This window comes from Dermacentor andersoni, chromosome 3 (assembly GCF_023375885.2).
Source record: "Dermacentor andersoni chromosome 3, qqDerAnde1_hic_scaffold, whole genome shotgun sequence".
Classification (NCBI taxonomy): domain Eukaryota; kingdom Metazoa; phylum Arthropoda; class Arachnida; order Ixodida; family Ixodidae; genus Dermacentor; species Dermacentor andersoni.
In genome coordinates, this window is record NC_092816.1 from 64503094 (window position 1) to 64530390 (window position 27297).

The following is a 27297-nucleotide window of genomic DNA, read 5'->3' on the forward strand; positions in this document are numbered from 1 at the left end:
CATTCCAGCCTTGCAAAAGAGTGCTAACATTTCTTATCACCATTGCCTGTACTGCTGACTTCCATCACAATGCGCATCACTTGATGGCCATTGTAATCTTTGATACTTGCAGTGGGAGAATTGTTATAGGACTTACCTCTTCTTCTGAATTCCTGTCCGCAGGTGCAGTTCCAGTTTGTCCTTGTCACGGACACACTGTACTCACCGCTCCCGCCAGACCTGATTCCTCACGACGAAGCGGATGAGTTTTTAGACCAGGAGCGGCCTTTTCCTCGGACACTAGTTGCTGTTGAAGTGCAAGACACAAAAAACGGAGCCACCCACCACTGGACGCTGACCAAACTCAGGTTGGTGCTGTCTGCATTCCTAAAGGTGGCCATTGCATAGCATACGATTGAAGCAGTGATTATGCATCAGCGCTTTCTCATGTGCTGTGGGGCCAATTTAGAAAGGGTTTGCACACAGACCTCACTGAAAGCCTTGCTTTGGGTTGGCAGTGCACATATTGCTTCTTTTCTGCAAGAAACCCATGCTGTATCTGTAGCAAACCTTGTTGTAGTTGGTTGGGGCCAAGGGTTGAGACACCACACTGGCACCTAATGCACTGAAAGTGCAAATATTGTATGTCTGTGGTCCTAAGTGGTTAAACCAGACAGTAAGTCAGAGCATAGGCACCCTGGCTGTTCAGTTCTGGCAAAGGGTGGAGAAAAAGCTTTTACAAGGACATGCTGTGGGTGCTCGTGTCAGCAAAGGCCTCCCATACGCTGTGTGCTCGATGTATGGATGATGTGAGCATCCTGTTAAAATGTGGTGGCAAGTACCACCAAGCTTGTTCTTTTTGCTCTTCTTCTTCATCTTTGTGTTTTGAATTTTGTAAGCCATAGTTTGGGTAAAAAACCATCAAATTCTTAGAAACTCTTATACACTAATTGAAATTAGTATAAAATGTAATGTTCCCTTCATTGTGTGCTTTCTCTTCATAACTATCTTAACCATACTGGCTTGCACTGTAGACGATGTCATTGTCACCTTAGGGTGCATCTTATCACATCAAGTTGTTAGCAATGGTACTTGTTCTTAGACATGCATGTTTGAAACTTAACTTTATTTTAATAGGTACCACCTCTCCTCCTCTATAAGTTGCATTGATCCTGTAGTCTCTAAACAAGTGATGTGCATTCGGCATGCAAGACCCCATAACTTAATTTAATTTTAATTAAAGCAACTGATCTGAACACCTGTCTGTTAACACTTACATTCCCCACAAATAAACAAAAGACAATACTTGATGATGTTCTGCATCATTTCAAAGATAGTGCTTGTGTTGTGTAGAAATGCGATGGCCAAAAGTAGGGAACTTGTCTTTCAAGCTGTGGAGGAATGAAGCAGCTTAAGTAATTGCTTAAAGTCATGTTATTATATGTCCATGTGGTATTGTTGAGCACTGATTGCATATATGCTAAATTATGCAGTCAGTGCTTAATAAATTTGTGCACAGAACAATAGCACACCAGTCATACCTGCTACATAAGTATCTATCACCGAACTTTCAAAATCACTTCGAATAGGAATTGCTAAAGTCTTATTCTTAAGTTTTCCATTCGTGGTTGCGTACGGTTACTCTTCCTTTTGGTGCAGTGTAGTCGCATCATCATTTTTCATGTGATTTGCGTGCAGTCTGTGCTCTCTCTGTACTATGATGTTATAACTGATTGTGATGATTGAGTGCCTTTTGGTAAAAAACTGAAAACATTAAGGAAATCTGAATGAGACCAACTGGTTATGCAGAGAAGCACAGTCATGAACAAGTTCAATTGCAATGTAAGCATTCTTAAAAACAAAGAAAACAACATGCTCTAAGTCTACTTGTTTACTGTCTGGAAATGTTAGATTGATTCAGAGGTGAATGGCGCGTAGACGACAACACACGTAAGAGAGATACACACACAAGGTGCCACTTCCAACAAAATTTATTCCGAGAAACTTGCACTATTTATACACAGAGCGCTGTCACAATTCATCAGCGCACATTCGCATTCAAGTTCTTTCAAAGCAGCTATTTGTGTGAGTATCACATCAGTGTCATTATCACCAAAAGAGCTGCTTTACTTGAACGTAACTGCGTTATGATGAACTGTGACAACATTCTATGTATAAACAGTGCTGGTTTCTCGGAATACATTTTCTTGGAAGTGGCGCCTTGTGTGTGTATCTCTCTCATGCTTGTCTTTCACCTATGAATGTGCTGAACTGGGAATGAAATGGGAATGAAATGAAAAACTTTGGCTGCATCTAGAGTAGTCATGATGAGGCAATGTGCATGAGGCAGTGTTGCTTTTTAAATTAATTCTTGTGCATTTTGAAGTGTCTCATTCATGTTACACACTGAAAGAAAAATTTGCTGCAATCATTATGTTTTTACGTTATGTTATACTCCCCAGCTCACAATATAGTAACTATGTCATATGCATAGTTGTGATCTAAAAAAGTTATCCCTTGTTCTGTTCTTGCTCTTTTCTCTGTTAGTGCTAGTATTGGCCTTTTTCTTTTTATTAAGGTGCGTTGCTGATGTTTCAGTGTGTAAAAGAGGCTCCTGAGCTGCATTGGAACAGTTTTTCATTTAACTTATGTGTCATTGATGATTAAAATTTTTCATATTACGAGTGCATTTTGACAGATTGAAATATGCATGCACTGGCTGTAGAACAATTAACATATTGCATGTGAACTTGTGGTCTAGATTGCACCTTAATAGCTTGCACCTCAATAGTAGACAAAGTGGCTGTCTTATTGCAATTCTTCTGGTTCTTTTGTTTTTACATTGTGTTATGCTCTACCTAAATTTTCTGTGAGAGCATTCACAGCAATTACTATAGCCTGAGTCCAGTTTCTTGACGTATGTGATGTTGAATTTCAAATTTTTTTTGCATACCTTGCATGACGTTTGCCTACTACGTGGAGGTGTGTTTGGCCTAGTAGTGACTTTTGTCAGATTATTGGCCTCATGTGACAAGATACGCACACCTTTGAGTGGTAATCGCTCTGGGTGAACCATTCTTTCTTTTAAGCATCATTTTGCGATGGCTGGACACATCTGGCTTGCACAAATGCTATTGCGCACATTATTTGCATAACATAGACGACCATTGCTATGCAACGTTCAAGGCGCTCTGTCTACTGTTGGGGTTCCGATACCATTCTGATCAATGTACCTTACCACATAGTGCCCCAAGCTTGGTTGAGCTATGCCATAATGCTGGAAGATTCACTGATGATGCTAAGAGAGATAATTAATTATATGAAAAGTAGACAGGTTGGCCTGAACTAATATGCTGTGGCCTGCTACTCTACACAGGGGAATAAGGAAAGGGGAAAAAAATAATTCTGATTATAGGGACAGAAAGAAGGGATGCTTACACACAATAACCATGCAGCTACAATGAGTTTACACGTACAGAGTTTAGGCATTTAAACACTATGTATAACGCGTTATATGTGTTTTTCTATACTTATGTATAAACGAGAAGAAAGGGGGTTAACCGAGGGGCCCGATTTTTATTAGTCATATCATAACAAGACAACAAACATTGACACCAAGGACAACATAGGGGAAATTACTTGTGCTTAATGAATGAAATAAAGAAACGATAAACTAATGCAAATTAAAGTGGATGAAAAAACAACTTGCCGCAGGTTGTAACCGAACCCACAACCTTCGCATTTCGCGTGCGATGCTCTACCAGTTGAGCTACAGCGGCGCCGTTTCCCCATCCACTTTCTTGGGTATTTATGTGCCCTAGTAGAACCCTGGGAGTGTTAGCCAGTGCCACCACTCACAGACCTTGACGGCGGACGTGGAACGTCCTTTTTGCTGCAGGCGTCACGAGAATGTGACGTCTGTGAGTGGTGGCGCTGGCTAACACTCCCAGGGTTCTACTAGGGCACATAAATACCCAAGAAAGTGGATGGGCAAATGGCGCCGCTGTAGCTCAATTGGTAGAGCATCGCATGCGAAATGTGAAGGTTGTGGGTTCGGTTCCCACCTGCGGCAAGTTGTTTTTTCATCCACTTTAATTTGCATTAGTTTATCGTTTCTTTATTTCATTTATTAAGCACAAGTAATTTCCTCTATGTTGTCCTTGGTGCCAATATTTGTTGGCTTCTTATGATATACTTATGTATAGTATCACAGCCATACTCTGTCAGAGCTTTCTGAACACTCATGCACACATTTCATAAAACTAGTGACAGTTTCTCAAATGTTAAGCTCACTAAAAGTCAACTCAGTGTGCGTAACACATAACTGTATGTTTGTTGTGTGCTTGGTGGTCATAACTGGACCAGGCAGCCAAGCACTGATGGCCCCTAAATCAAGTTAAATGACTTGTGTAAGCTAATTTATGTGTACAAAGTGCAGCAAGGCTGGTTACTTCTGTCGGGTCACTCTCATAACTACACCATCTCCTAAATTTTGTTAACAGCCTACTGACACAGTGGCGCACACACGGAGAGAACATATTTCAGATTAATGTGCAAACAGTGTGGATTTAACCATAACAAGGAAGTGTCTTAAATCTTTTCGTGATCTTTTGCTGAATTATGACTGTCGCTTAGTTCAGAAGATAGGTAGTACCATAGCACTACGAGCGCAGTGTAGTTGGGAAGATTACTCAGCTAACCAAACCTCGGGCACTAAAACGGTAGCCAGGCAAGGGCAGTAACAGTTGGGAGCATTGTCTGGCGTGGCAACTGATGGGCACACCTCGCTGCCCCCTCTCCCGCCCTGCCTACCCCCCCCCCCCAACCTGTAGACGTCGCCTGGAGCTAATGCGCAATGTGTACAATGAGGACACCTGGTCCCCCGGGAGCCCCGAATCTCGGGAGGACCCACTGCAGTGCTTGAGCACGTCAGCTGCCCTGGGCCTGTCCAGTCTCATCCCTTCCAAGACAAGGTCATAACACGCACTACGCTGCTGTTGCCACGCATTTTTCACTGCATTGGCCCCCCTTTCTCCCCTTGCCGCAGTCGCAGTCGATGTTCCCACCGTATTGCACTTGGCCGCCAGCACCTCTCGTTTCGCTCCTACTCTGTCGTTCGCTTCATCTGCCGATGCGAAACTCTCCCCACTCTCTGCACCTTGCTCATACGCTCTCTGCTTGTTACGATGCAGCAACCTGCGTCGCTTACTGCTGTCGGCAACAGGAATGTGCATTGTGCTGCTAGCTTGTTGGTTGCTCCACTTCTTGTTGGCTTCATCATGTGTCCGCCGTGTTGATGCTTCAGCTTGAGGTGGCTGCTTATTAAGCCATGTGTTCCTTGCTGCTTACATTGAAAATGCACTTGAGTGCCACATGCTAAGCTGCATATGTTGCATAGGTTGGCTCAGCATTGAGCCTGTGGGCTTGCTCCACTACAGACCTGATGAGGACAATTTTCTGGCACAAGGAAAAGTGCAAGTGTCAGCTTAGATGACATTTTCACATGTATTCCGTCAGTTAAAACAATCTTCCCAAATTCTAGAAAAGAAGTCGATACCTAAGCACCCAGTTGTCTACATATTTGGAATGACATAATTATTATTGAAATTAATAATGGAATTTATTAGTCTTTATGTCCTGAAATAGTGTAGTCAAGGAAACAGAAAAATTAACGGAGGTGTGCTTTATTTACCCACTGAGCATATTCAGTATTAATCGCATTCAAGCTCATATGCAGCATTCTTTTTCATCACAAAGTATAATACGAAATGAGACCCCTTAATGAGAGTATTTGAACTTTGGAGTCCACATGATCTTTCAACATGCCACAGCATGAAGCAGTGTTCAGGGTACTGTACATTATGTTACAAGTGTGTACCCACCCACAAAGCTGTGTTCGATAAATGCGTTAATGCTACACTAAATGCACTAAAGGACCTTTGTTCTGTGTGCATGCATAATTCATTTAAAAAAAAATTGTGGAAACACCATATATGCAGCAGTCTATCTTAGTCTTGTTTCTTCTCTGGTCTGGTCACCTCTCACAAGCTGAACTGGTACATTCGCTGAAATGGCAATTTGTTAACTTCTTTCTCATGTCATGGTGCACTTGACATTGATATTTTGCACTGAAAAGAGAATAATAGATATCCTGAGAGTTCTCAGCAGAGGGGCTCATACTTTGGTTGCACCCCCTTCTTGCACAGTAGGCTATTACCCAATGCGCCTTTGTCCAAGGCTAATACTATGAATTTTAGATATGGTGATAGCTACGATGTGGACACTGGTGTCATCTAATGCAATCTTGATATTTGAACAGATGGTTTAGTCTGCAATCAAATCAAGATATGCTTGATGCTTCAAGTTTTATGTGAAACCCAGTACAAACTAAATATAATTTGACTCTTACCACTCACTGGACCTGTGTTCAGCTTAGAAGGGTAGTGGATTGGGCTAGTTATGTCAGGTTTACTGTGGTGAATGATGGCACAAAGTAAAGGAACACTGGATTTGTCTTTTTCTGTCTCGTTGTCTGGTGTTTGTTTACTTTGTTCTGTGACTCCCCACAATCATGTTCAGCATGCTTTCGCCCGACTGAATAATTTTGCACTTTATTGATTTTAATGCTGTATGTTACATAGCTGCTGTTTCTCTGAGGCTACAATTTTCTGTGCAAGAATGCTAGTTGCTTAATATATTTGTCCAGCTAATGCTAGTTGCTTAATATATTTGTCCAGCTTCTGCCACTGCCTTGAACCATCACCTTAGTTCCAACTTTTTAAGACTGAATGTCAGTATCCATAAAGTTTTTGTAGAATGATTTAAGAACCAGTTGGCTGTGTGTGTACTGCATGTTAACATGAAAGAAATTACACACAGTAGTTCTGGGTCTCAGATTAATTGTAATACAGTAAATTTCACAATATAAGCTTGCAGCAAACACTAATATTTTTCTATTATACATACATCTTTCTGGATATGTTATGTTGTTAACTAATCACATTAGTCGTGGTGCTGTGACTCACGTCAGGACACCATTTCATTCGTCTCATATTCACAAAAATGGCACATCTGATGAGAAGACTGCGGTCAAGCATGCTGCAGTTTGTCTAATAAACAGGGATGTGCGAATATCAAAATTTTTGTATATGAATTGAATATTAATACTTAGCTTCAAATATTGAATAATGATTTGCACATGAATGTATTTGCAAGTTTGGTTATCTTGACATGTTAGAACATCGCAATTACATCGTCAATGGTAAAAAATTATACTAGTAAGGTGTTATACTAAAGATTGTGTATTCTGCTCATCTTTGAAAATTGAATAATTCCTGCTAGCTGTCTGTTCTCAGCAACCTGTGCCTTATTATACGTCAAATGCCAGTGAACACGGAGGCATTTGACCCTGTACCAGACGTCACTCATTGCATTTGCTATCAAGCAATAAGCTTAGACTGGGGGTGGCGCTGCAAAAAGTGCACCTTCGCCTACCGCAAATCCGTGCCTCTTGCTACTGAGAGGATTGCCTTTCCGCAAAGTTTTCATGTTTAGTGACCAAGCCTGCTTTGCAGCACGAAATTATCAGAAAATTCAGCACAAACTCAGACAAATATTCGTATATTAGATAGAAGAAAACGCTAAGGACTGTGTTTGCGCACACACAGCCAGCATTATATTGGATTTTTTCTGAATATTCGTACAAAACTGAACATTCGAAAATTTTTGTACCTAGTTTTCGAATCGAATGCAAATATAGAAAATATATTAATAATAATATTCGAAATTTTCTAATATTTGCACGCCCTTACTCATAAATGATTCTCGCATTGATGTGCCTATTTCTTGAAGTATCACTCATCCACCATACTGCTCTGTGTGCATTTTATTCATTGCTTGTAAGTGAATTTTGTTTCTACATTCCTGTTTGCTTGAATGCTGACATTGCATATTGGTTGATGTTGGCCTAGTGACAGCAGTGTCTGCAGATCTGCAGCAAATGTTGTTAGCTGTGGCCAGCTGTAAGCCATAATTTATGCACTGAACTTATTTGAGCATGGATTTTATTTCTTGTATGTCCTGCCTATATGTTACCTTGCATTCTCTATGTTGTAGGCACACTTTTGATTCTGCACTATTACTGTCATGACATTATGTTTTAGCTTGATTGCATGAGGATTCCAGACTACCTGGAACCATGCTTATGCTGTTCATATTCTATCCATCTTCTCACACACTTCAATGTCTTCATGTGTATTGTTGTTTTTAACACATTATCAGTGTTCCTTAAATGGTCCTGCTACACTTTTTCAGTGTGGTGAATAAATTATCTTTAGCACTGAACTATGCTGTCATGAACATCTGAGCCAAATATTTTTCCTTTGCTTTCAACAGGTAGCCTATAAATTAGTTGAAAAAGCCATTTCTTTGATTTTCTGAAATCCCCACCATTTTTTGTCTACATTCCTAAGCATTTATAACTGCGATGGACATCAGCCAGAGGTTTTTAAACATCGTGACTAAGTAGCTTTCGCAGAAGAAGCAAAAAAAAGATAATAATAAAAATAAAAAAATCTGGCAACTGATAATGTGGTGGAATTATCTTGTGGCAAAGAACAGTACCGTTGTCCTATAGATCCTATAGCCTTTTCCAGAAACCCGTGATTGTTCCACGCCATCTTGAAGTTATGCTGATGTTAAAGCTCAGTGCAATGATAGGTCAAGCATTTTGTTCAGCTTGAGCATGACAGCACGACTTTGAGTCTCGTAGAAGTTACAAAAAGGATGTAAAACTATGAGTGCATCACAGCAGCAGCATTTCATTACTGATAACTCTGTTTGAGGCATGTTCAACTTTTTGTTGGAAATAATTTCGGCAATATTCAGCATGTATATCGTCTGTATATTGTATCTAACCAATTCATTGTATTTAAAGAATAATAAACTGAAACTGAAACTGAATATCAGGCAAATTTGCCACATTTCATAAAAGTTGCTGCATGGCCCCTTAAAGGCACAGTTCTGTAATGAAAATAGTAGCACATCGTCATAATTGTCAAGCAATGTTACATTGTCAGGTGTAGAAAAGATATAATAGTTTGAACTTTGTTTGTTTTGTCTTGAAAAAAAAAAGATAATAAAATTTTAATTTTACAAACATCACATGACTCTAGAAGATAAGAGATAAGAAGAGTTATTGTATCACCAGAGCTTGACACAAATTGGAAGAAAGCAGAACCTCCACACTAAAGTAAAGTAAATGTGTTTCCTTTTTCTTGTCCTTGCAGAGTGTGATAAACATATGCTTGTGTCATGAAACTGCCAAAGCTCACAAAAAAGTGCAGTACATATGTTGATGCAGGGAATTGCGGCCTTTGCTGGCTGAAACTCCTTAGTAACTTTCACTGTGCCAAGATACATATGAGCCATGATCTCATCATAGGCATGGTGTGATCTACTGTCATAAAAGACTCTAAAGCTGTGCACCACTGAACACGGTGTAGACACCAATGTAGCTCTTTAATGTGTTGAAAGTCCAGCTTTACGTATTACTCTCTTAAATTACAGGCAGCGTCTGGAGCTGATGCGTGAGATGTACCACAATGAGGCTGAACTGTCTCCAACATCTCCTGACTACAATGTGGAAAGCAGCATTACAGGTGGCGATCCATTCTATGACCGGTTCCCGTGGTTTAGGCTCATCGGCAGGTATGTCCTTTTAACTCGCATGATGCAGAAGTAGAGCTGTGTGTGAGCATGTGCATAAAGAGATAGTACTGCCAGATGTGGCAGCAGGTCTCAGTCACCTATAAAGTGTGTGTTCTACTGGTTATGGCAAAATGTGTATGCTGTAGAATGCACCTAGCAGTTCATATTTATTAAGTTTTCATCTAACTTGCCTAACTTGTCTTCATCATGTTATTGGAAACACTTGCTTCGTTGGTTGGTTGATTAAATGATTAAATGACTTTGTTTCCACGAAGAAAAATTTGTGGAACCTGCATGGATTGTTTTCATAGCCATAGTTTGAGAACTGGTGGTCGAGCAGGTAGGGAGAATTGGTTAGAGGGTAGTGGGATACAAAAGCATTTAATAAGAGAATTATGGTAAAGGTGCTATAGTACCTTGCAACACCTAGTGCTTTTTATCTTGCTCTTGCTTTTGTAAGCTTTAAGCATATGCATATGTACTCTGTTCTAGTGTGGCGACATTGTGTAGTACTGATCTCGACCATGATAATCCTGCAACTGCAAAATCCATTAATATTTATGGCTAAAGACTTGAGTCATTTGTTCTATTAATGATTTTCGGTGTGGGAAGGCAGGTCATCATATGTTCTGAACAAACAAGATACAGCATAAACATATAATGCTTGTCTCTTCTGTCACCCAGGGCCTTTGTGTACCTCAGCAACTTGTTATACCCTGTGCCACTTGTGCAAAAGGTGGCCATTGTTAATGAGAAAGGTGACGTAAAGGGCTATCTACGAGTCGCTGTACAAGCCGTCATAGGTAAGCAATGGTTTGTCTGCATAGGTAGTGCTTGAAGCCTTAAGCATACCCACTATGCTTCTCAGTGCTCTACACACTTGGACATTGCAACAGCTAGGGTGGGTGCCTGTCTCTGTTTGTCCGAGTGCTGACGAAGGGCGTGCAGTGCACAAAAAAAAAAAGCTAAATGTTTTTAGGGGTGTCCTAGTGTTCATAGTCCATTGAAGAAAAGTTGCTTTATGAAGCCATGCTTTATGCACAAAAGGGCTCTGATTTCTCCCTGGGAAACATTACTTCTTGTGCTGCAGTGCTAAGCCAACAAGCATGCATAGTGCAGAATGCAGAAAGATATCAACTTCAAAAAATAAGTTAGCTTTCTAGCAATTCTTGCAAAAGGTTGTGAAGTGATATGTAAATGTTGTACGTGGATGTAATATAAATGTTGCTGGCATGAAAAGTTTGGAAATTGAAATTGAACAAGCGAGTGATTGAGGAAAGTTCTAATAACTATTGGTCTCCTTCACATAGCCACAAAAGTGTTTCTTTTTGCTGTTTTCAGATGATGAGGAGAGCACGGACTGCAGCACAGGAGTACGCCAGTCAGCAAGAATCAGCTTTAATGATGAACTTTTTGACACTGCAAAGAAAGTAAGTGATTCAGAAAAGCATAACAAGGAATGCATAGATGAGACAAGACAGCATGTTTTGCTATCACCCTGTTTGTCACCAACTCCAAAATGCGGGCTTATTATCAACTTCACTAGGCATTTTAACTCAAAATGCCACAGTTATTATGGTGTCTGTGCTTGGAAGCAATTTGAATGACATTGTTGCACCAAGAACTGGAAGGATGGTAATTGAATGTTTTTGTCAGATGGCTTGATGCAGGCCTATTGGATATGATGTAAATCAGCACCTTGAACTGCTTAACCAGCATCACCTGTAGCACACTTTCTGCAGCACCATGAGACTGGTCTGTGAGTGGGTCACACTAAGAATGTGATTAGTTGCTGTTACCAAATAAGTTCTGTGAAATTTTGCAAGGTGGAGGAAAAATCATGCAAGGGAAAGTTGGCATCCACCAGAAGACAGCCCAAAGCAGCAAAGAAAGCCTATGCAGATTTCTCGGAATGAAAGCTTTGCACTTGAAGAACAACTTTAACTGCTAAAATTTCTTTCGAATGCACCTGCATGGGTTTCCTTTGGTAGCTTCTGCTACTTTCTAATGAATGCTAGTTTTCTCTTTCATCCTTGTCATTCCTGTCATTTTACATCATTTTGTATCGCTTGAGTGTCCCTTGAGGGAGGAAAGTCAAGCTGAGATTGCACCCTGCCTGTTGTTCATAGGATCATTGCATAGAAGGTTCGTCACCCTGCCTTGAAAAAGCGCCGTGCTGTGAGGAACGCATTGTGGAAGGGGAAGAGCAACAACAACAGAGTCCACTGCAGCAAGGTATTAATTCTTTTTCTCTCTTCTTTTTGCCACTGTTCCACTTAAGCACAGTTTTCTTTTTTGTCTCTTAGCTTTTGTATGGTTCTTGGTGAGATACAAGCAACCTATATGTTCTATAATGTAGCCAAGCTGGTGTTGTGCTGTTTAATCTTTGTGTTTCTGTTTTCATGGTAGGTTTCTGCTATGAGAATTCAGAAAAGGCACAGTTTAATGTGACGGTTTAGAACTAGGAAGTTGAACTTTGTTGCCTTCTTCGCAAGTATGGGGATGTGGGGGTGACATACAGATGTCATGACTCCGGACTCAAATTTGTGTGTTCTAATCCCTCATAAAAAGGAATGTCAGTAACTTTTACTAGGTCATTCATGTAAGATATTTCAACTTAAAATCTTTGTTCTGCTTAATAGTCGAGACAGTATAACACAGGTATTCTTTTTTTCAATATGATCAAAGCCGTGGGCCAGAATGTCTTCAATCCCTTTCGAGTGAAATCAGTATGTCACTAAAATTGAGAAGGGCATCACTGTCATTTGTTTGTCATTATTAATTTCCCAAAGGTGGCTCACCCCTCCCTTAGGAAATGTCTGGATCCATTCCTGCTCCTTGCTTTCTTTAGTGGCATCCTTGATGTATTGATAGTCATACTTCGCAAAGATTATTCTACGTTAGAGATCCTTAATTATTTTTTAACATGGTACAGTGTTATATATATGGCTGTCATTGCAGCATTGATGGCTGTTTGTACTGAAAGGAGCTGTCACAGTATATTATAATCTCATTATAATGCTCATGCTTGTCCCTGCATGGCTCATCCATCCAGAAGAGCGCAGCCGGCTTGAGGCCTACAAGCAGGATGGCGAGAACAACAACATCCTTCCCCTGAGCCAGGAGGAAGAGAAGCTGCCTGAGCACTTGCAGATTGGCAAGGAGTTCACCTTCAGGGTCACCGTGCTGCAGGCCATTGGTATCTCGAAGGAGTATGCCGACATCTTCTCCCAGTTCAAGTACGCAACCCACGCTTCCCAGCTCCTTCCGTTTTGTTGCAATAGCAGTTATATAGACATTCGAGGTGCACTCATGCTGTCACTGCCACTGTACTGTCCCGGGCACAACGGTGCAAGCACAGCATGCACACAAAGTTCTAGGGGTCGTATGACCAGCTGGCATGCAATAGCAAACGGATTAAGGCAAGAAGGCTGGTGCTCTGTTGCGTGCTATCTACCCACACACCTAATGTTGGAGGTCACATGATCTGCCGAGTTTCAGAGGAACTGTGTTCGTGTCTGTCAATGGCAGTGTGACAGCATCTGTGTTTAGTTGGTAAGCAAATGTTTACTCCAGTTTGTACTGTGCATAAAACAATTTGTTTTGTGTAATGTTGTAACACCTTGCTATTGTTGTCAACGCTCCATCCTTCGGGTGAAACTCTCGCTTTTTTTCTCAAGGCCTCAAGGGTACAGTTCCAAAAGTGCAGTGTGTGCACAGCAAGAATTCACTTGTTATTCTTTGAACATGAAAAACATTAAGTACGGGAGCTAGCATAAAGTCAATTAAATGAAAATTTGGAAATAAAGGAAGCAGTAGAATATGCACACCTGGTCAAGAAAGTTTAGGAGTATGGAAATTGGGAAGTGCTGCCCAGCATAGTATGTAGGGAGGCAACATGATTGAGCCATATGGGGAAGTGCACTTTATGATATGTTGACTGTGACATAGTAACTTATTTTCTTCACGATTACCATGTTTAAAAAATATTTGATGGTGGAGTGTTTTTCATTGAAAACAGCAGCACTATGAAAATGACTCGATGAAGTAAGCAAGTCGTAGTGAAGAATCAAACAGGTGCTGAGATGGATTTGCTAGAGAGTGCATTGCGCACAACTGATTTTGTAAAATAAATGCTTTTTACTAGTAGAGAACTGACATAAAAAAGATGGGAATGCTATTCAGCTAGTGCAGCTTTTTTATGTTGTGGGGGAGGTACTGGTTTCACAGTGACATCTTTGCAGCATGTCGTAGCTTCTGCCATTGAGCTAACAGCAATCATTTCGCGATTTTTTCAATTGATGATAAAGCTGTTACTTTAGAAGCTGAGGGAATTCCGATTGTTCCTGAAAGCATCAGCTGTTCTGCTTTAGGGTGCTGTCACCTTGCCATAATGTATATGTTATTCATCATGTAAAGTTGCTCTTTTTCAGCTTTCTGCACCGTCATGATGAGGCATTTTCAACGGAGCCTCTCAAGAACACAGTGAAGGGACCTCCTCCTGGGTTCTTCCATGTTCAGAATGTAGGTTTCATTTACTTCCATCTTCAATAATAAGTGGTTAAGTGATATAATCAAGCTAAGATATTGCACTGTTAATGTGGAAACCTAGTTTGCTGTCATGCCTTGTGAGACTGCAAAAAAAGATGGACCTTACTGCAGCTCAAAGCCACAAAACGCACCTGTATGATGTGCCTGGCAACGTGCCAGCTCTACCGATGCAACTTGAATTGCACCTAAGTTTATGTTTAGAACAGAGAGAGTATGTTCTGGTAAGTAGAGGTGTGTGTACACCCTACACCAATGTGAAAGAGAGCATGTGAGCTGTGTTCAAACAGTGATTCCTGCAAGTATGTAAGTCAGAATTTTAATTATTGCTATTTGTTATATAGTTCTGATGTTGAATTTCTTCATGGAAATCTTACTTCAATGTAAGAACAAGAAAATTACTGGCTTTAAATGAAAATCTGGTGTTCATCCTTATATTAGTATCCTCATATGACTTTTGTGTACTAGGTACAGTGAAAGAGGTTATTAACAAGATACATCAACCGTTATTCCTTTTATCACTGTCATTAATCAAGTAGCAATGACACTTAGAATATGCTGTGCGAGATCAGTTGCAGAAAATTAATGTTGATGTTATTTTCGGATGTCACTTTTGGTTTTGATTGGTGGGTGAACACAGAGCAATGTGATTTCACACCATATATGGGCCGAATGTGGCTAAAAGAAACACAAGGTTATATAGTACTACTGTCATGCATACACTATTTGTGCAACCCTTAACAACTACTGATCACTGGCCCATTTTACTCATTGCGCAGATCACGGTGACGGTGACCCAGTCATTTGTGAACTACCTGCGGACTCGGCCTATTGTCTTCGAGGTGTTCGGACACTATCAGCAGCACCCCTTGCACAGAGATTCCAGAGATGCCTGCCAACAGCAGTAAGCATGCAGTTTTCACTTCTTTAATGGAAGGCTTTTTGTTGTGGCAAATCACTGTGAATGCTTTCGTGCACTGATAAGTTCTAATAAGGGTGGCCATACTGCAACTCATGAGCCACATGCTGCTGCCCTTATAGGGTTCACTTGCAGCTTTACAACCAGCCTGACACAGTCATGAAGTCAGTCTGCTCTAATCGAAATGCACAAAGTATGTATGCTACTGTTAGTGTGTGCTAGACTAGGCAGTTTTTGCAAACCTATATGCATCTACTGTCTTTGAAACCATACCAATGTTTCTTAGCAGGGAGGACGAGCACTGAAAAGGCAGCCAACGACGTTAAGGTCTAAGGCTCACACGTATGGTTCTTGAACAATATGATGAACTCCTTTGTGGCTCTTTGAACCTGTCTGTCTGGCCACCCTTGAGGTACAACGGCTTTGTAAGCTGGTTGTCCATGGCTGTTCTAACTGGTTGTCTGTAGCTGTTATAACTGAACCACAATGTTTCTACAGAATGTACAGTGATACTCAGTGCAGTGCCTGTTTCATAAGCCTGTTTCTCCCATTTCACACCACTGTCCATAGGAAATTTTAAGTGTTTTAGCTAGAAAATTCTTCCTAGAACATATACCCGACAAAATGCCTTAGCTGCTGCTTTAAAAGCCCATGATCTTCATTTCTGGTAACCTAGCTTGAGCATCATCTAGCTAGGAATAAACCATGGGTCTTGAATTCTTTTACATTATGTTATGCACTTAATTGATGCCTAATTAACTCTGCCTGATAAGCATCATTCTTTGTTGCTTAACTTGTTGGGAAGTAGAAAACCTAAACTATTGACACATGTAGTCAGCGATCGATAATTTGAAATCAATGGGGACCATCAAAATGGCAGAATATTCGGAAATCCGAAATATCGGATTCATCCAAAAATAAGTCGTTTTATTCTACAAGTGGCAAAAAAAAGTGTGCCGTATCCTCGAATCGTCACTTTCTGAGATACCTTCAATTTCGCATGACTAGCGGAAGATGCATCGGTGTCTAGGAACAATGGCATTGATGGCAGTACGCGTCGACTACTCGATCAGCAACTGTTAGAACGGCTAAGTTCCCGGAGCACCAGTGACTTGGCCAACGACCCTGCCAGTGATGTCTCAAAACAAAAATACAGATAGCTAATTCTGCTTGGCCTGGAGGCCATAGTGGCACATGGTCATGTAGTCGGAACCTGAATTGTTGCACGATGTGCTGTAAGGTGTCTGAAATTTCAACTGTCCTTACACATCGGCTAACAAATGTTAAAGATTATTGCTCGGCACAAGACGCGCCTTTCTGTATCAGAAGTTTCTCGAATGTTGTTGCTGATTCTATCTGTTACCTATGTTGTCATTAAACCTTGTGTAATCAGATTGTGTGTGTGCAATGTGAATAATGGTGTACATTATAGAACTTATGCGAGCACCAGTGATTTTGTGGGAATGTTCATTGAGCCATGTATAAATAGCACGCATGTCTGGCCCCATGACCAGATTTCAATGATCAATGAGTGTGCTCGCTGGTATCATTGCGCTGAGTGTTGCTTGTTTTGCTGGGCACAAGTTCGCCCAGTAAACAGTTTCGTGACTTGTACTGTGTCACTGTGGTTGCTCACTGTCACTACAACATGACAATATTGTTTGCAGCAGCAGCGTACGTCAGCCGCCCCGACGGATGTTCCCAAGGACACTGCCTATTTCACAGCCTGTTCGGTCACCAAAGTTCGATATACTGCAATGCCCAAGGTAAGACTCCTATTTCCATCATCTGATTTCTAAATGCATGCGCCTCAATACGACGGACTAACGGTGACCTTTCATGGCTTTTTTTTTTTTTTTTCAGCACAACACACATATATGCGAAACACGACGTCCTGGTCTGGTTCGAAATTTGCGAACTGACACCTAATGGCGAGTAAGTGGTGCTGGATATATTCAAAATAGTTTATCTAACAAAAGCTGCTCTTGGGATCCGGTAGGGGCCTTTTGAAGTGATGCTGCAGCTAGCTAACTTTGGTTGCAATTTGCTTGGTAATGGGCATTTAGTAATGCAGAGCTTGATTTAGCAGTGCATTGCAGGATGTGGGAGACTCGAGGAACTATTGAGAATGGAAGGATTGCTTTTATTTCTGTTGCTTTCAGTGTAGTGTTTCATCTTTGTGTTGGCAGAGTCAGTGCTATAATACTTTTGCCTGAATAGTGAGAAGAATAAGGAGATTCGAGGGGCTAAATTTTTTGTTTGTCATGATCAGTGAGAAAACAGCTGATGATGCCAGAGGAAGCATATAGCAAATTAGTTTTTATATTTAATTAAAATGTAGAAATAATAAGGTAAAGGGAAATGAAAGTTGATGATAGGATAACTTGCTGCAGGAGGGAGCTGAACCTACATCTTTCATATTTCGCATGCAATATTTTACCAACTAAGCTAGTTACCACGGTGGCCATCCTCCTGCTCACTTTCTTGGGCATATGGGCATATGTGCATCTTCGCACACAACACCTGTCTTGTCTGTTTTTCACATTAGGTACACCCCAGCCGTGGTCAATCACAGCGATGATGCTCCTTGTAGAGGGACGTTCTCTCTCCACCAGGGGATTCAGAGGCGCATACGCCTAACGCTGGTCCACGAGCAAACACCCAACGTCTGCTGGAAGGATGTCCGAGAGGTTGTTGTTGGTAGGCACCTTGCTTAGCAGATCTCATTTGCGCATGTCACAAACAAATCTTGTTAAACACGAAGCTGCAAGACAGCAGGCTGGTACACATAATCACAGGCATGCCTTTTGACTTTTTGTTGCCAAAAACTTCAGTACTGCTACTATGTTTGACCAATTTTGCAGGGGTAAAAATTCATAACCTGATGATAAAGCATTCAGTGTTTAATTGGCGTTGGGAGGTATTACGCTTAGTTGAATTGTTATACCTCGAGTAAAGAACATGCAAGATAAAGCTCGCTCAAGTGTCATAACTGTGATATGAGAAATGCCGGTATGAAAAATGCTGGTATGAGAAGTAAGTGCAGTAGGATGGCATTTCAGGAATTTTTAGCACTTGTGTCTTGATCTTAATAGTAAAGTTCATTTAATACCAATGCAATATTACAGGTCGTGTCAGAAGCACACCAGAGTGCGAGGAAGAGGACAACGACACCTCAGTGCTGTCGCTGGGCATCTTCCCTGGAAGCTACTTGGAGATGGCTGGTGATGACAGGTATGCTGTTGTTTTTTTGAGAGCCATGCCAGCTGATGAAGTCTTTAATTAGTAGCCCTACCAGGTATCAACTGGCTAGGTCCAAATGCCGTGTGAGCTTTATGTCTTTGAACTGGTGCCAGTCCTTGCAGTATCATTGAGATCAATGCCACATTAGCTGTCATTAACAATGGTAGAACGAGGAATGTTGCCCTGATGAAGTTAAGTCCCCATGTTAAAATGTTGGCTTCAGTGATGTTCTTCGTTCTACCGCTGTTAATCACTTCAAGCCTCCACCTTCTTATGAACGTTTTTTTGGACGTTAGCTGTCAGTGTTCCTCTTTTTCAGCATTGGTGACAAACAGCTAAGTACTACACGTGTGCATTTTTGCATTTTGCAGGACATTCTACCACTTTGAGGCAGCGTGGGATTCCTCCTTGCATAGCTCTCCTCTGCTGAACAGAGTCACTCCTTATGGAGAGCGAGTTTACTTGACCATCTCTGCTTACTTGGAGGTAAACATCAGGCGTCCTACTAACTACAGGTGTCATGTGACATTTACTAGTTACACTTACACTTGTGTAATTGTAATCTCACTTACACTGACACTTTAAAGTTAATTTCTGGGGTTCTGCGTGCCAAAACTACGATCCGATTATTAGGCACACTGTAGTGGAGGACCTTGAATTTTGACAACCTGTGGTTCTTTAATGCATAAGTGATGCATGGTATACGAGTGTTCTTGCATTTTTCCCCCATCGAAATGCGGCTGCCACGGCTGGAATCGAACCTGCAACCTTAATTTCAGCAGTCCTAAGACATAGTCACTGCGCTACTGCAGCAGGTTCTGTGATTGATCCTACTGATTACGAAAGTATCACTAATAAAAGCATTTACAGTCTATAGCCATCTATAGTCATTTATAGTTTACAGTGCATCTTCCAAAGTAGTGTAAACAGACTGAGAGAAGAGTACCAAGTGCACTAATTGCCTTATGCAAATACCAGCTGTTCTAGCTAAATTTTGTCATGAATTTAAAAAGTAAGAGAGAGATTTTTATGAATAGCAGTCACTGTATGTTGATGGGCGTTAATGACTATAGTAATGACTAGTGTAAAGAGTCCCCATCAATATACAGTAGGTGCTGTTTGCGTAAAGCCTGCCATTATCTTTTTGGTTAGTTAGCGGTGATATTTAATTGGGAGAGCCAGTATAAAGAGACATGTTGCAGTGAGATCTGATTTTTCTGAGCTTCAACTGTGTTGTTCACAGCTGGAGAACTCTGCACAGCCTGCAATTGTAACAAAGGACCTGTGTCTTATCATCTATGGACGAGATGCGAGACTGGCACCAAGGTCAGTAATATGCGACAAAATATATACCATTATTTCTTTGTTACTGCTATGACTGAAAAAAATTTTTTTTTGTTAAAACTTTATAGCTCTGTCAGGAGTTGTTTTTCACATACAAGTGTCATGTGATTCAGTGAAAACCCTATGCGCTCAGTGCCACTGATGTACCGGTACGTTTTTCAGTTTTTGTCCTGCTGTGTCACTGACGTCGCATGTTAATGGGAAGATCACATCAAGATAGCATTTGCCATTATCCGTGTCATTTTTTTGCCTTCTGCATAACCAATATTAAAGTGTTGTGTTTGTTTTATAAAATCTATGAAAAAAAGCACAACACTGGAGGTAGGTCACCACCGAAAGAACACGACTCTGAAAGGGGAAGAAAAAGTCTAGGTATTTAGCATCTGCAACTTTTTTGCTGCACTGCCACCTTTAGCTTCTGGATGTTTCACATCGTGTTTGATGCATTAATTCCTTCCTGTTGGATGGTTGGATGGAATAACTTTAATGAAAGGTCCTGCGAGCTACGGGGGCGCAAGGTCCCATAGAGCGGGCTACTCCCACGTTGGGACCGGGAGTTGTAACTCCCTGGCCGCATCATGGGCTCGCTGAACAGCCCAGAGCTGCTCCACCTGGAATCGTGTGAATCCATCTGTACTTTTACTTCAAGTGAACGGTTCATGGCATGTTGCATTGCTCCACATTTGTAAAAAATGAGGTCACTGCAGTCTTGTTTACCACAGCTTAACACATTATACCCAAAATATTGTTCCTTGTGCATTCACTGTTTCTTGATGGCATGTACACGCAGGTTGTCTCCGAACGCAAAATCCCTGCGCCACCTGTTCACTGGTGCCTACAAGAATGCTGATGCCAATCATGTGACCGGCATCTACGAGATGATCCTCAAGAGAGCGGCAGATTCAGGTAGCCCGGGTAGGAGGCACCTTCTTGTTTTCTTAGTTGTGCTAAGGTTAGCTCCTTGTAAGATGCTGATACATGCTACTTGGTGACAAAGGGACATGGCAGCCACTTGGTAATATGCTTGTAGAGCTCAATTAAAGTGACCTTCTGTCATCTGCCCACCGTTGTCTGTACAGGTTTTCTCTAATAATGGCCCAATCCACCTTGCATTAATTGCGATGAAATATATTTATGGAAATAGTGTATTCTACTCAGCATGCATTTAATATAATATTACATATTGTTCCTCAAGTTTAGATTTATGAAGCTAAAGCGAGTGTAGAATTTTTACATTGCTTGTGCAGCGCGCAGGTAGAAAGCTCCAAGCTGTCTAAAAAAAAAAAAAAAAACTTGTGGATCTATGGGTGGTAGTGCAACATTCCTGTATGTAGGGACCTTAGGCCAGTGCCATCAGCAGCATCCTTTCAAATAGCCATGGCACGCACAGCGCCAGTCAGGTAGCCACGATGAGCTGTGGACACCTTTAGTTAAGACCAAGATGGCGTGAGTTTGATTTATTGGTTTGGTCATAATAGAAGCTGACACCGTAGTAGGTACTGTTCATTATACATGAGCCTTGCTATTCAGTGGCTACAAGCAAAATAGCCCGTGGCCGCATATGTTTGCAGATACTGGCACAGCTGAGCATGCGAATTAATACTGAATGCACGATTATCCAATTTGCAACAATCAGTGACAAAACATTTCTTACTGTGGTGTTGGTCACTGTTATTGTGAATCCCTGGAGTGCCCTGAACATCCTGTTCCCGACTAGAAAGGAGTGCCCACAAGCCCTCACTGCTACGCTGTGGCATACATGTTTGTTTGTAACCTCGCTGATACTGCTAGCGACTACGTTCAGACAATGCTGCATGTATGTTACTTTGACACTGCTCATTGTTCTTAAAGACAGAAAGCTCTGTACAAATTTGTGTAGGCAAGCCTTAATGTGGGGCTGCTCTTTCGCTCGCACTACAAGAGCAGAGAGCTCATGATGTGTGCCTGGTGCTGTTCCAACAGGGGTGCAGCGTCGGCAGCGCCGGGTGCTGGACACGTCATCAACGTACGTGCGAGGAGAAGAGAACCTGCATGGCTGGCAGCCACGAGGGGACTCGCTCATATTCGACCACCAGTGGGAACTGGAAAAGCTGACGCGCCTTGAAGAGGTGGGCTACGCTCTCACTGAACTTACGTATGCCCACTGCGGCAAGTGCTCCTTACTTGTTAAGTGCATCAGGCTTCAAAGACTAAAAGATGCGGTAACAACCAATGCTTGTAGCCTTGTGATCAGGTGCTGATTACGAGGTTATCCGTAACCTTGTATCTGCAACCTTGTAATCACCTTGTAACCATGATCCGTAACCTTGTAATCAGGTGCTGGTGCACAATTATATTTGCAATTAAAGCTTAGTTTTCACTCTTTGCTGCTTCGTAGATGTGACCTAGTTGCTTCTGACTCAACTGTTGGAATGCTGAACACCTTCTGAACAACTTTCAGCAAGGATGTATTGCATGCCACTGTAAAGTGATTTTTGAAATGGTGCCAGCTTTGCTGTCCTGGTCTTTATTGGTCATGCTGACATTCTGTACCGTGAGAACTGTATTGTGCGGGAGACTATAAACCACATGCTTTCTGCATGCCAACTGCACTTGTGAAAGAGAGAAACATTGACTGGAGATCTATGGCATGCACTGACAACCAGTGACTTTCTGAAAAATTTTCTTTAGGATCCGTGGTCAAAATAAATATACACGAAGCAGTGCACAATGAAGACCATTGTGACTTTTCTGCGAGGAAGTGAATTGGATATGAAAATGTAATGTAATGAGTGTTTCCACTTTTTTTTATTCATTCACATCTATTTTTCTGCCCTTATCAACTTTACTTTCTCCTACTCCAATTGTTTTCCTTCCCCCCTACCTGAATGCTGAGTAGCTGGCCAGAATACTGTATTGTTCAGGCTGGCTTCTCAGCTCTTCTCTAACAACAAATCTCCCTCTCACCATTTGGCAACGGTTTGCTTAAGCTTGCTCTGCCTAACATGTTTACAATTGCAGCATCTTGCCGACATGCCCACAGCTCAGCACTTGTGCAGAAGCATTCCAACACTGCCGCATATAACATTCGCAGGTGGAGAAGGTGCGGCACCTCCTGCTCCTCCGAGAGAAGCTGGGCCTGGACTTGGGCGGTCCACCCCAGCACCAGGACATCTGCAAGTGGGAGAAAGAGGCCTGCAACCTGGTGGCCCGCGCCGCGGCTCGGGGTCCTAGCTCCACCCAACAGGCAGCTGCTGCCTCGCAGCTGCCATCGCCCACCGTGACTTCCTCGGTCGCCGTGACTCCAACCCGTGGCACAGCAGTGGACGAGAGTGTGTATGCCCCCTGGGAGATGACGCCTCACGAGCGGGAGCTGGCCACTCGCACCGTCGGCCTCATCTTGAGCCACATTCCCAGCAAACCACCACCTACTGGACCAGGGGCTGCCAAGGTATGGCGGCCGACAGGATGTGTGTCACGTCTTTGTTGAACTGCTGCATTTAGGCCTAGCCTTAAAAACTGCAAGCCGCTTTATCTGCCGGAGGCACCTCTTGCTTGGCATGAATCACATCACGCCACTGCATTTTGGTCAAAATTACAGTTGGTATTCTAAGATTGCAGCGGTTTTACTAGCCGGTGCTTAGGTGCCTAAGTGGTGGCTGAGCAACTAGCGATGCGGTTCTATATTCCTAGTGTCACCATAGTTTCTCATTCACTACATTTTCAATGCCTTTCTGCCTGCTTAAAATTTAAATGAAATCTTTCATTTTTATGCTTACCGTTGATTAGTTGCACAAGACAGCAGATCTTACCTGGATAACAAACCTACCATACTTCTTTGAAATATCTAGAGTGTTCTTGTGTATATATGTAATTTGTCGAGCTGCTTGTGCACATTCAACACTATTCTCACATTAATAACAAGGTGCACCACGATGGTTTTTCATGTATACATATGTACTACATATTCATACGTGTTCATATTCCTTTTGCTTATTCATGTCTGATATTTACTTGATGGAAAGTAGCACAAGAAATGAGAAAAAAAGAAAGGTGAAAGGACCAAACACTACTTCTTTGCGCTACTTTTCATCATTTCTACACACCAACTAGCCCAGCAAAGCATCTTGCTCGTATATTTATTATTTAAGAGAAGTCTACTAAGCCTAATGATATGCATGTATAAAACGTTGTGTGACCTAGACAGCTTTGGGTACTCATCAAAAGAGACTATACTTCAGTGATGCAGTGCTAAGTAAAGACCCCATTTGTTCGAAGAAGTTCTGTTGTATTTTATTCGTTTAAGGTTCCTGAAGGATACTATTTTGCTTGTTCATTACAGTGTGTATTCAGATAAGGACAGACTAAGGGGGCCCCAACTATGTTTAGTTTTGAGTCCTGAAAACTAAAGCTCAACTCATTTCATGGCTAAAGAAAGATAGACATAATCTGAGTCACTCTTCTTTATTAAAAAAAAATATGGGTTCAGAATTTAATATGAGTGTGATTTTTATTTTATTATTAGAACGAGACACATCGTTTGGATCACCCTACATGGGTCATAAAATAAGGTACAGTTTCTCACTTGAAATGAAAATAATCCAACATGTTCTTGCAGTACTAGATTTACCAGTCCTGGGTGGGTGTTTTATTAAATTTTCATAAAAATCGGTGAGGATTATTTTTTTAAATGTGTCTAAAATGTTCCAATTTTTGCTATTTTTGTAATTTTGACATTTTTGGGATTTTATAATAAAATAATTACGTGGTGTAGTTGCATACTTCTTTATCTAGTTTGCAAGAAACCTTTTGAATATTTGTCCAAAATATTTTTCAGCTTCATCGCCTTAGTTAAAATGGCCCAAAAAACACCTGATTACAGTCGCCGACCGTTTATTCGTACCTCACGGGGACTGCGGAAATGTCCGAATAAACAGGTGTCCGAAAAATCAGATTAAGAAAAAAAAATGATATCCTTTATTTCCACGCACTTATTCGGGCTCGGCAGTAGGCTTGAAGAAATCGTGAGTGCGCCGTTGCGCGCTGTTCCGTTTACGCGCAATCAGATAAGCACAGTCACTGCTTGTGCGCGCTCCGCATGCGACGGCAGCGTAGCACATGGTGCGTCATCTTCCGACTCGGAGTCATCGTCTGGCGGTGCAGCAGAAACCTGACGAATGATCTCGCCGTCGTCAGCACCTGTGAAACTGTCAAATGAGACGGTGTCCGGAATCGCAATGCAACCACTGCGCAGGTCTCGGCAGAACATTTTCCGCGTCAGTAGGGAGCACATCTTAGGCCTCCCGGCACCCGCTTGCCGGCATTCCCCAGCGCAGGCTGCGCGGGCACTGTCGGCGCCATTAGACAGTTGACGCGATGTTTCCGTACGCCGCATTGGATCAGCGAAACCTCGACACAGCACACAAAGCAAACACCACCGTGCCGAAACCAGTCGTACAAACGAAAAACGTGTCCTGCTCACAGCGTCGCGCGCGAAAGAAACAAATCAGCTGCTGGATTGTATTGACATGGCTTACTAAGCTGAAACCGGAACTGCTGTACGGCCACTCTATCGAACCAGGCAGAAACGATGATGATGAGCGGGGATTTCCAGTAGCGCCACTTCGTGGGGCAGCAAGGAGGCTCCGTTCAAAACGAAAATGGCGCTCAGCAAGTCGAACTATGTGCCGGTCAGAGTCTGTGCATGATGCCCTCGATCGAGTTGGCTCAAGGAGTGTCCAAAAAATCAGACGAGAGGTTGCAAGGTGTCCAAACTTTCGGCAGTTGTTATACATTATGGTCTATGGGGAGAACGGCGGTGCCCCGAAGCTGACCGAATAATCGGGCATGTCCGAATTTTTGGAGTCCGGAAAATCGGTCGGCGACTGTACAGGGTCAGTCAGAAGCAGTTGCTCAAAAACCAAGGTTTTGCAATTTTTCAAAAACACTCTGGGTGATATATATTGAACTTAGTGTGGGCCAATAATACTAGCGGTGTAGAAGTACAGGAAAAAATTTTGGTGGGTTACAATACGTTAATTTTAGAGTGATAGGCCTTCGAATTTGTCAAATCTGCAAATCGTTAAGACGCTCTTTTCCACCTTTAGTGAAATAAGAATTTTTTTTCAGGAAATCCGTGTCAAATTTTGCAAAACGAAGGTTGATTCCTTTTTAGAAAGACGTTTTCCCAACTCGTACAACAGTTTTGCCGAAAACTAAAAATAGTCGGCACTCCCCTTAGTCTGTCCTTATCTGAACACCCGCTGCATTACAAAGGGACCAACTTTATCTACTTGTTTCCTTGCTTTCTCTCTCATTGGATCGGAAGCAGTCGAACACAGCGATGACACCTGTTGAAGAGGGAGATGCATCATCACTCAGTTCCAGCATGACATCTAGCTCTTCACAAGAGTAAGTACAACAAAGAATGACCAAGCCTCTGCTCTCATGGTTACATCATTAATGGTTCAGAAAACATCAGTAGCAGAGACCAACTGGTGGGTAGCGATGGCTGTCCATGTCAGGTGACGATCTACAGTGAGGTCCACTGTTAAAGTAAACACCCAGCTTGTATTTGGCTGCCAATAACAACTCAATTATGGCACGAGTGTACGAAAACCATTTGTAAGGCATACGCATGTCATCCTAATGCGTACAATAACAGTAGCTTTCTTTTCTCAATAATGTAAAGGTTTTTCAAGCAATTTGGTTTTATTTCCAGCTAACCTACTGCTTTTGTCTGTCTCAAGAGACACGCATGAAAGAATGTTAAGGCAGTATGTAAATGCATGCACATGTTAGCATAGACTTTGTTAGTTGTAGCTTTGTGCTACAGCATGGTTTTCTATCTGCCATGCTATGAAGGCTGGTCTGTGCAGTGAACTTAGTAAGTTTCTTGCTGGTTAAATTTGCTTACCGTTTGAAAGAGAGGCACCCTGGCGCTGTTCATTTGTTGCTTGCTTGACCTCTAGTCCGCACTGACCCTGCATGGAAGGGATGCGCTTGTTTATGGAGGACTTAAATAAGTCTCTAATTTTGTGTATTTTCTTTTTTCCTGAAGTCTAATAAATGTGAGTTCAGTTTGCATTAAGCCGGCTCATGCTGAGAGAATTTATACCCTGGGACATAGGTGATAGGTAGGTCTTGGTGGCCTATTGTTGCCAGCAATTTAGTAGTATAATGTGTGCTTGAAAAATGAATAAGAAACCAAGACTCCATGATTGGTTTCAGTTAATAATAAATTGTATCAATTATATTAAATTTAGTTCTTTAAGTTGACCACATAATGCAGAGTGTCTTCACATTGTGATTAGTAAAGTGGAATTGTCTTGTGGACTTTGGGGCATAATTGTGCAAACTTTTAAGGCAGCTTTCCTGTGAAGTGGTATGCCAATAATATAGCAAGAGAATTAATGTTTAAACCAGAAGGCTATGTTTACCTGTACGTAGCTTTATGAGGACAATATGGTTTTCATAATGCCATGCGCCATTATTCTGTGTGCTTCCATTGGTTGGGAAAAGACGCAGTGTGGGGAAACAAGCTTAAGCAACCGTGAAAGGCATGTACTGCTTGCACT

General features: G+C 41.8%; 1 protein-coding gene and 1 long non-coding RNA gene across 3 annotated transcripts in view; one reads left to right on the top strand and one right to left on the bottom strand.

Moving 5' to 3' along the window:
* unc-104 (kinesin family member unc-104) overlaps positions 1–27297 on the top strand; it is a 64998-nt gene that overhangs the window by 25921 nt on the left and 11780 nt on the right. For both annotated transcript variants that reach the window (XM_072287184.1, XM_050194250.3), the window contains 19 exons: positions 163–347; positions 4812–4952; positions 9547–9687; positions 10372–10490; positions 11029–11117; positions 11817–11922; positions 12743–12926; positions 14121–14211; positions 15015–15139; positions 16822–16920; positions 17018–17089; positions 17703–17854; positions 18283–18388; positions 18769–18883; positions 19641–19723; positions 20532–20656; positions 21704–21849; positions 22815–23171; positions 26049–26131. In XM_072287184.1, coding sequence (XP_072143285.1) covers positions 163–347; positions 4812–4952; positions 9547–9687; positions 10372–10490; positions 11029–11117; positions 11817–11922; positions 12743–12926; positions 14121–14211; positions 15015–15139; positions 16822–16920; positions 17018–17089; positions 17703–17854; positions 18283–18388; positions 18769–18883; positions 19641–19723; positions 20532–20656; positions 21704–21849; positions 22815–23171; positions 26049–26131 — 2519 coding nt within the window. The remainder of the gene's footprint in view (positions 1–162; positions 348–4811; positions 4953–9546; positions 9688–10371; positions 10491–11028; positions 11118–11816; positions 11923–12742; positions 12927–14120; positions 14212–15014; positions 15140–16821; positions 16921–17017; positions 17090–17702; positions 17855–18282; positions 18389–18768; positions 18884–19640; positions 19724–20531; positions 20657–21703; positions 21850–22814; positions 23172–26048; positions 26132–27297) is intronic.
* LOC140216723 (uncharacterized) lies at positions 24683–27284 on the bottom strand. The gene is made up of 2 exons (XR_011893389.1): positions 26637–27284; positions 24683–26070 (listed from the first exon to the last, which is right to left on the bottom strand). It is a non-coding gene; the product is annotated as an uncharacterized lncRNA (long non-coding RNA).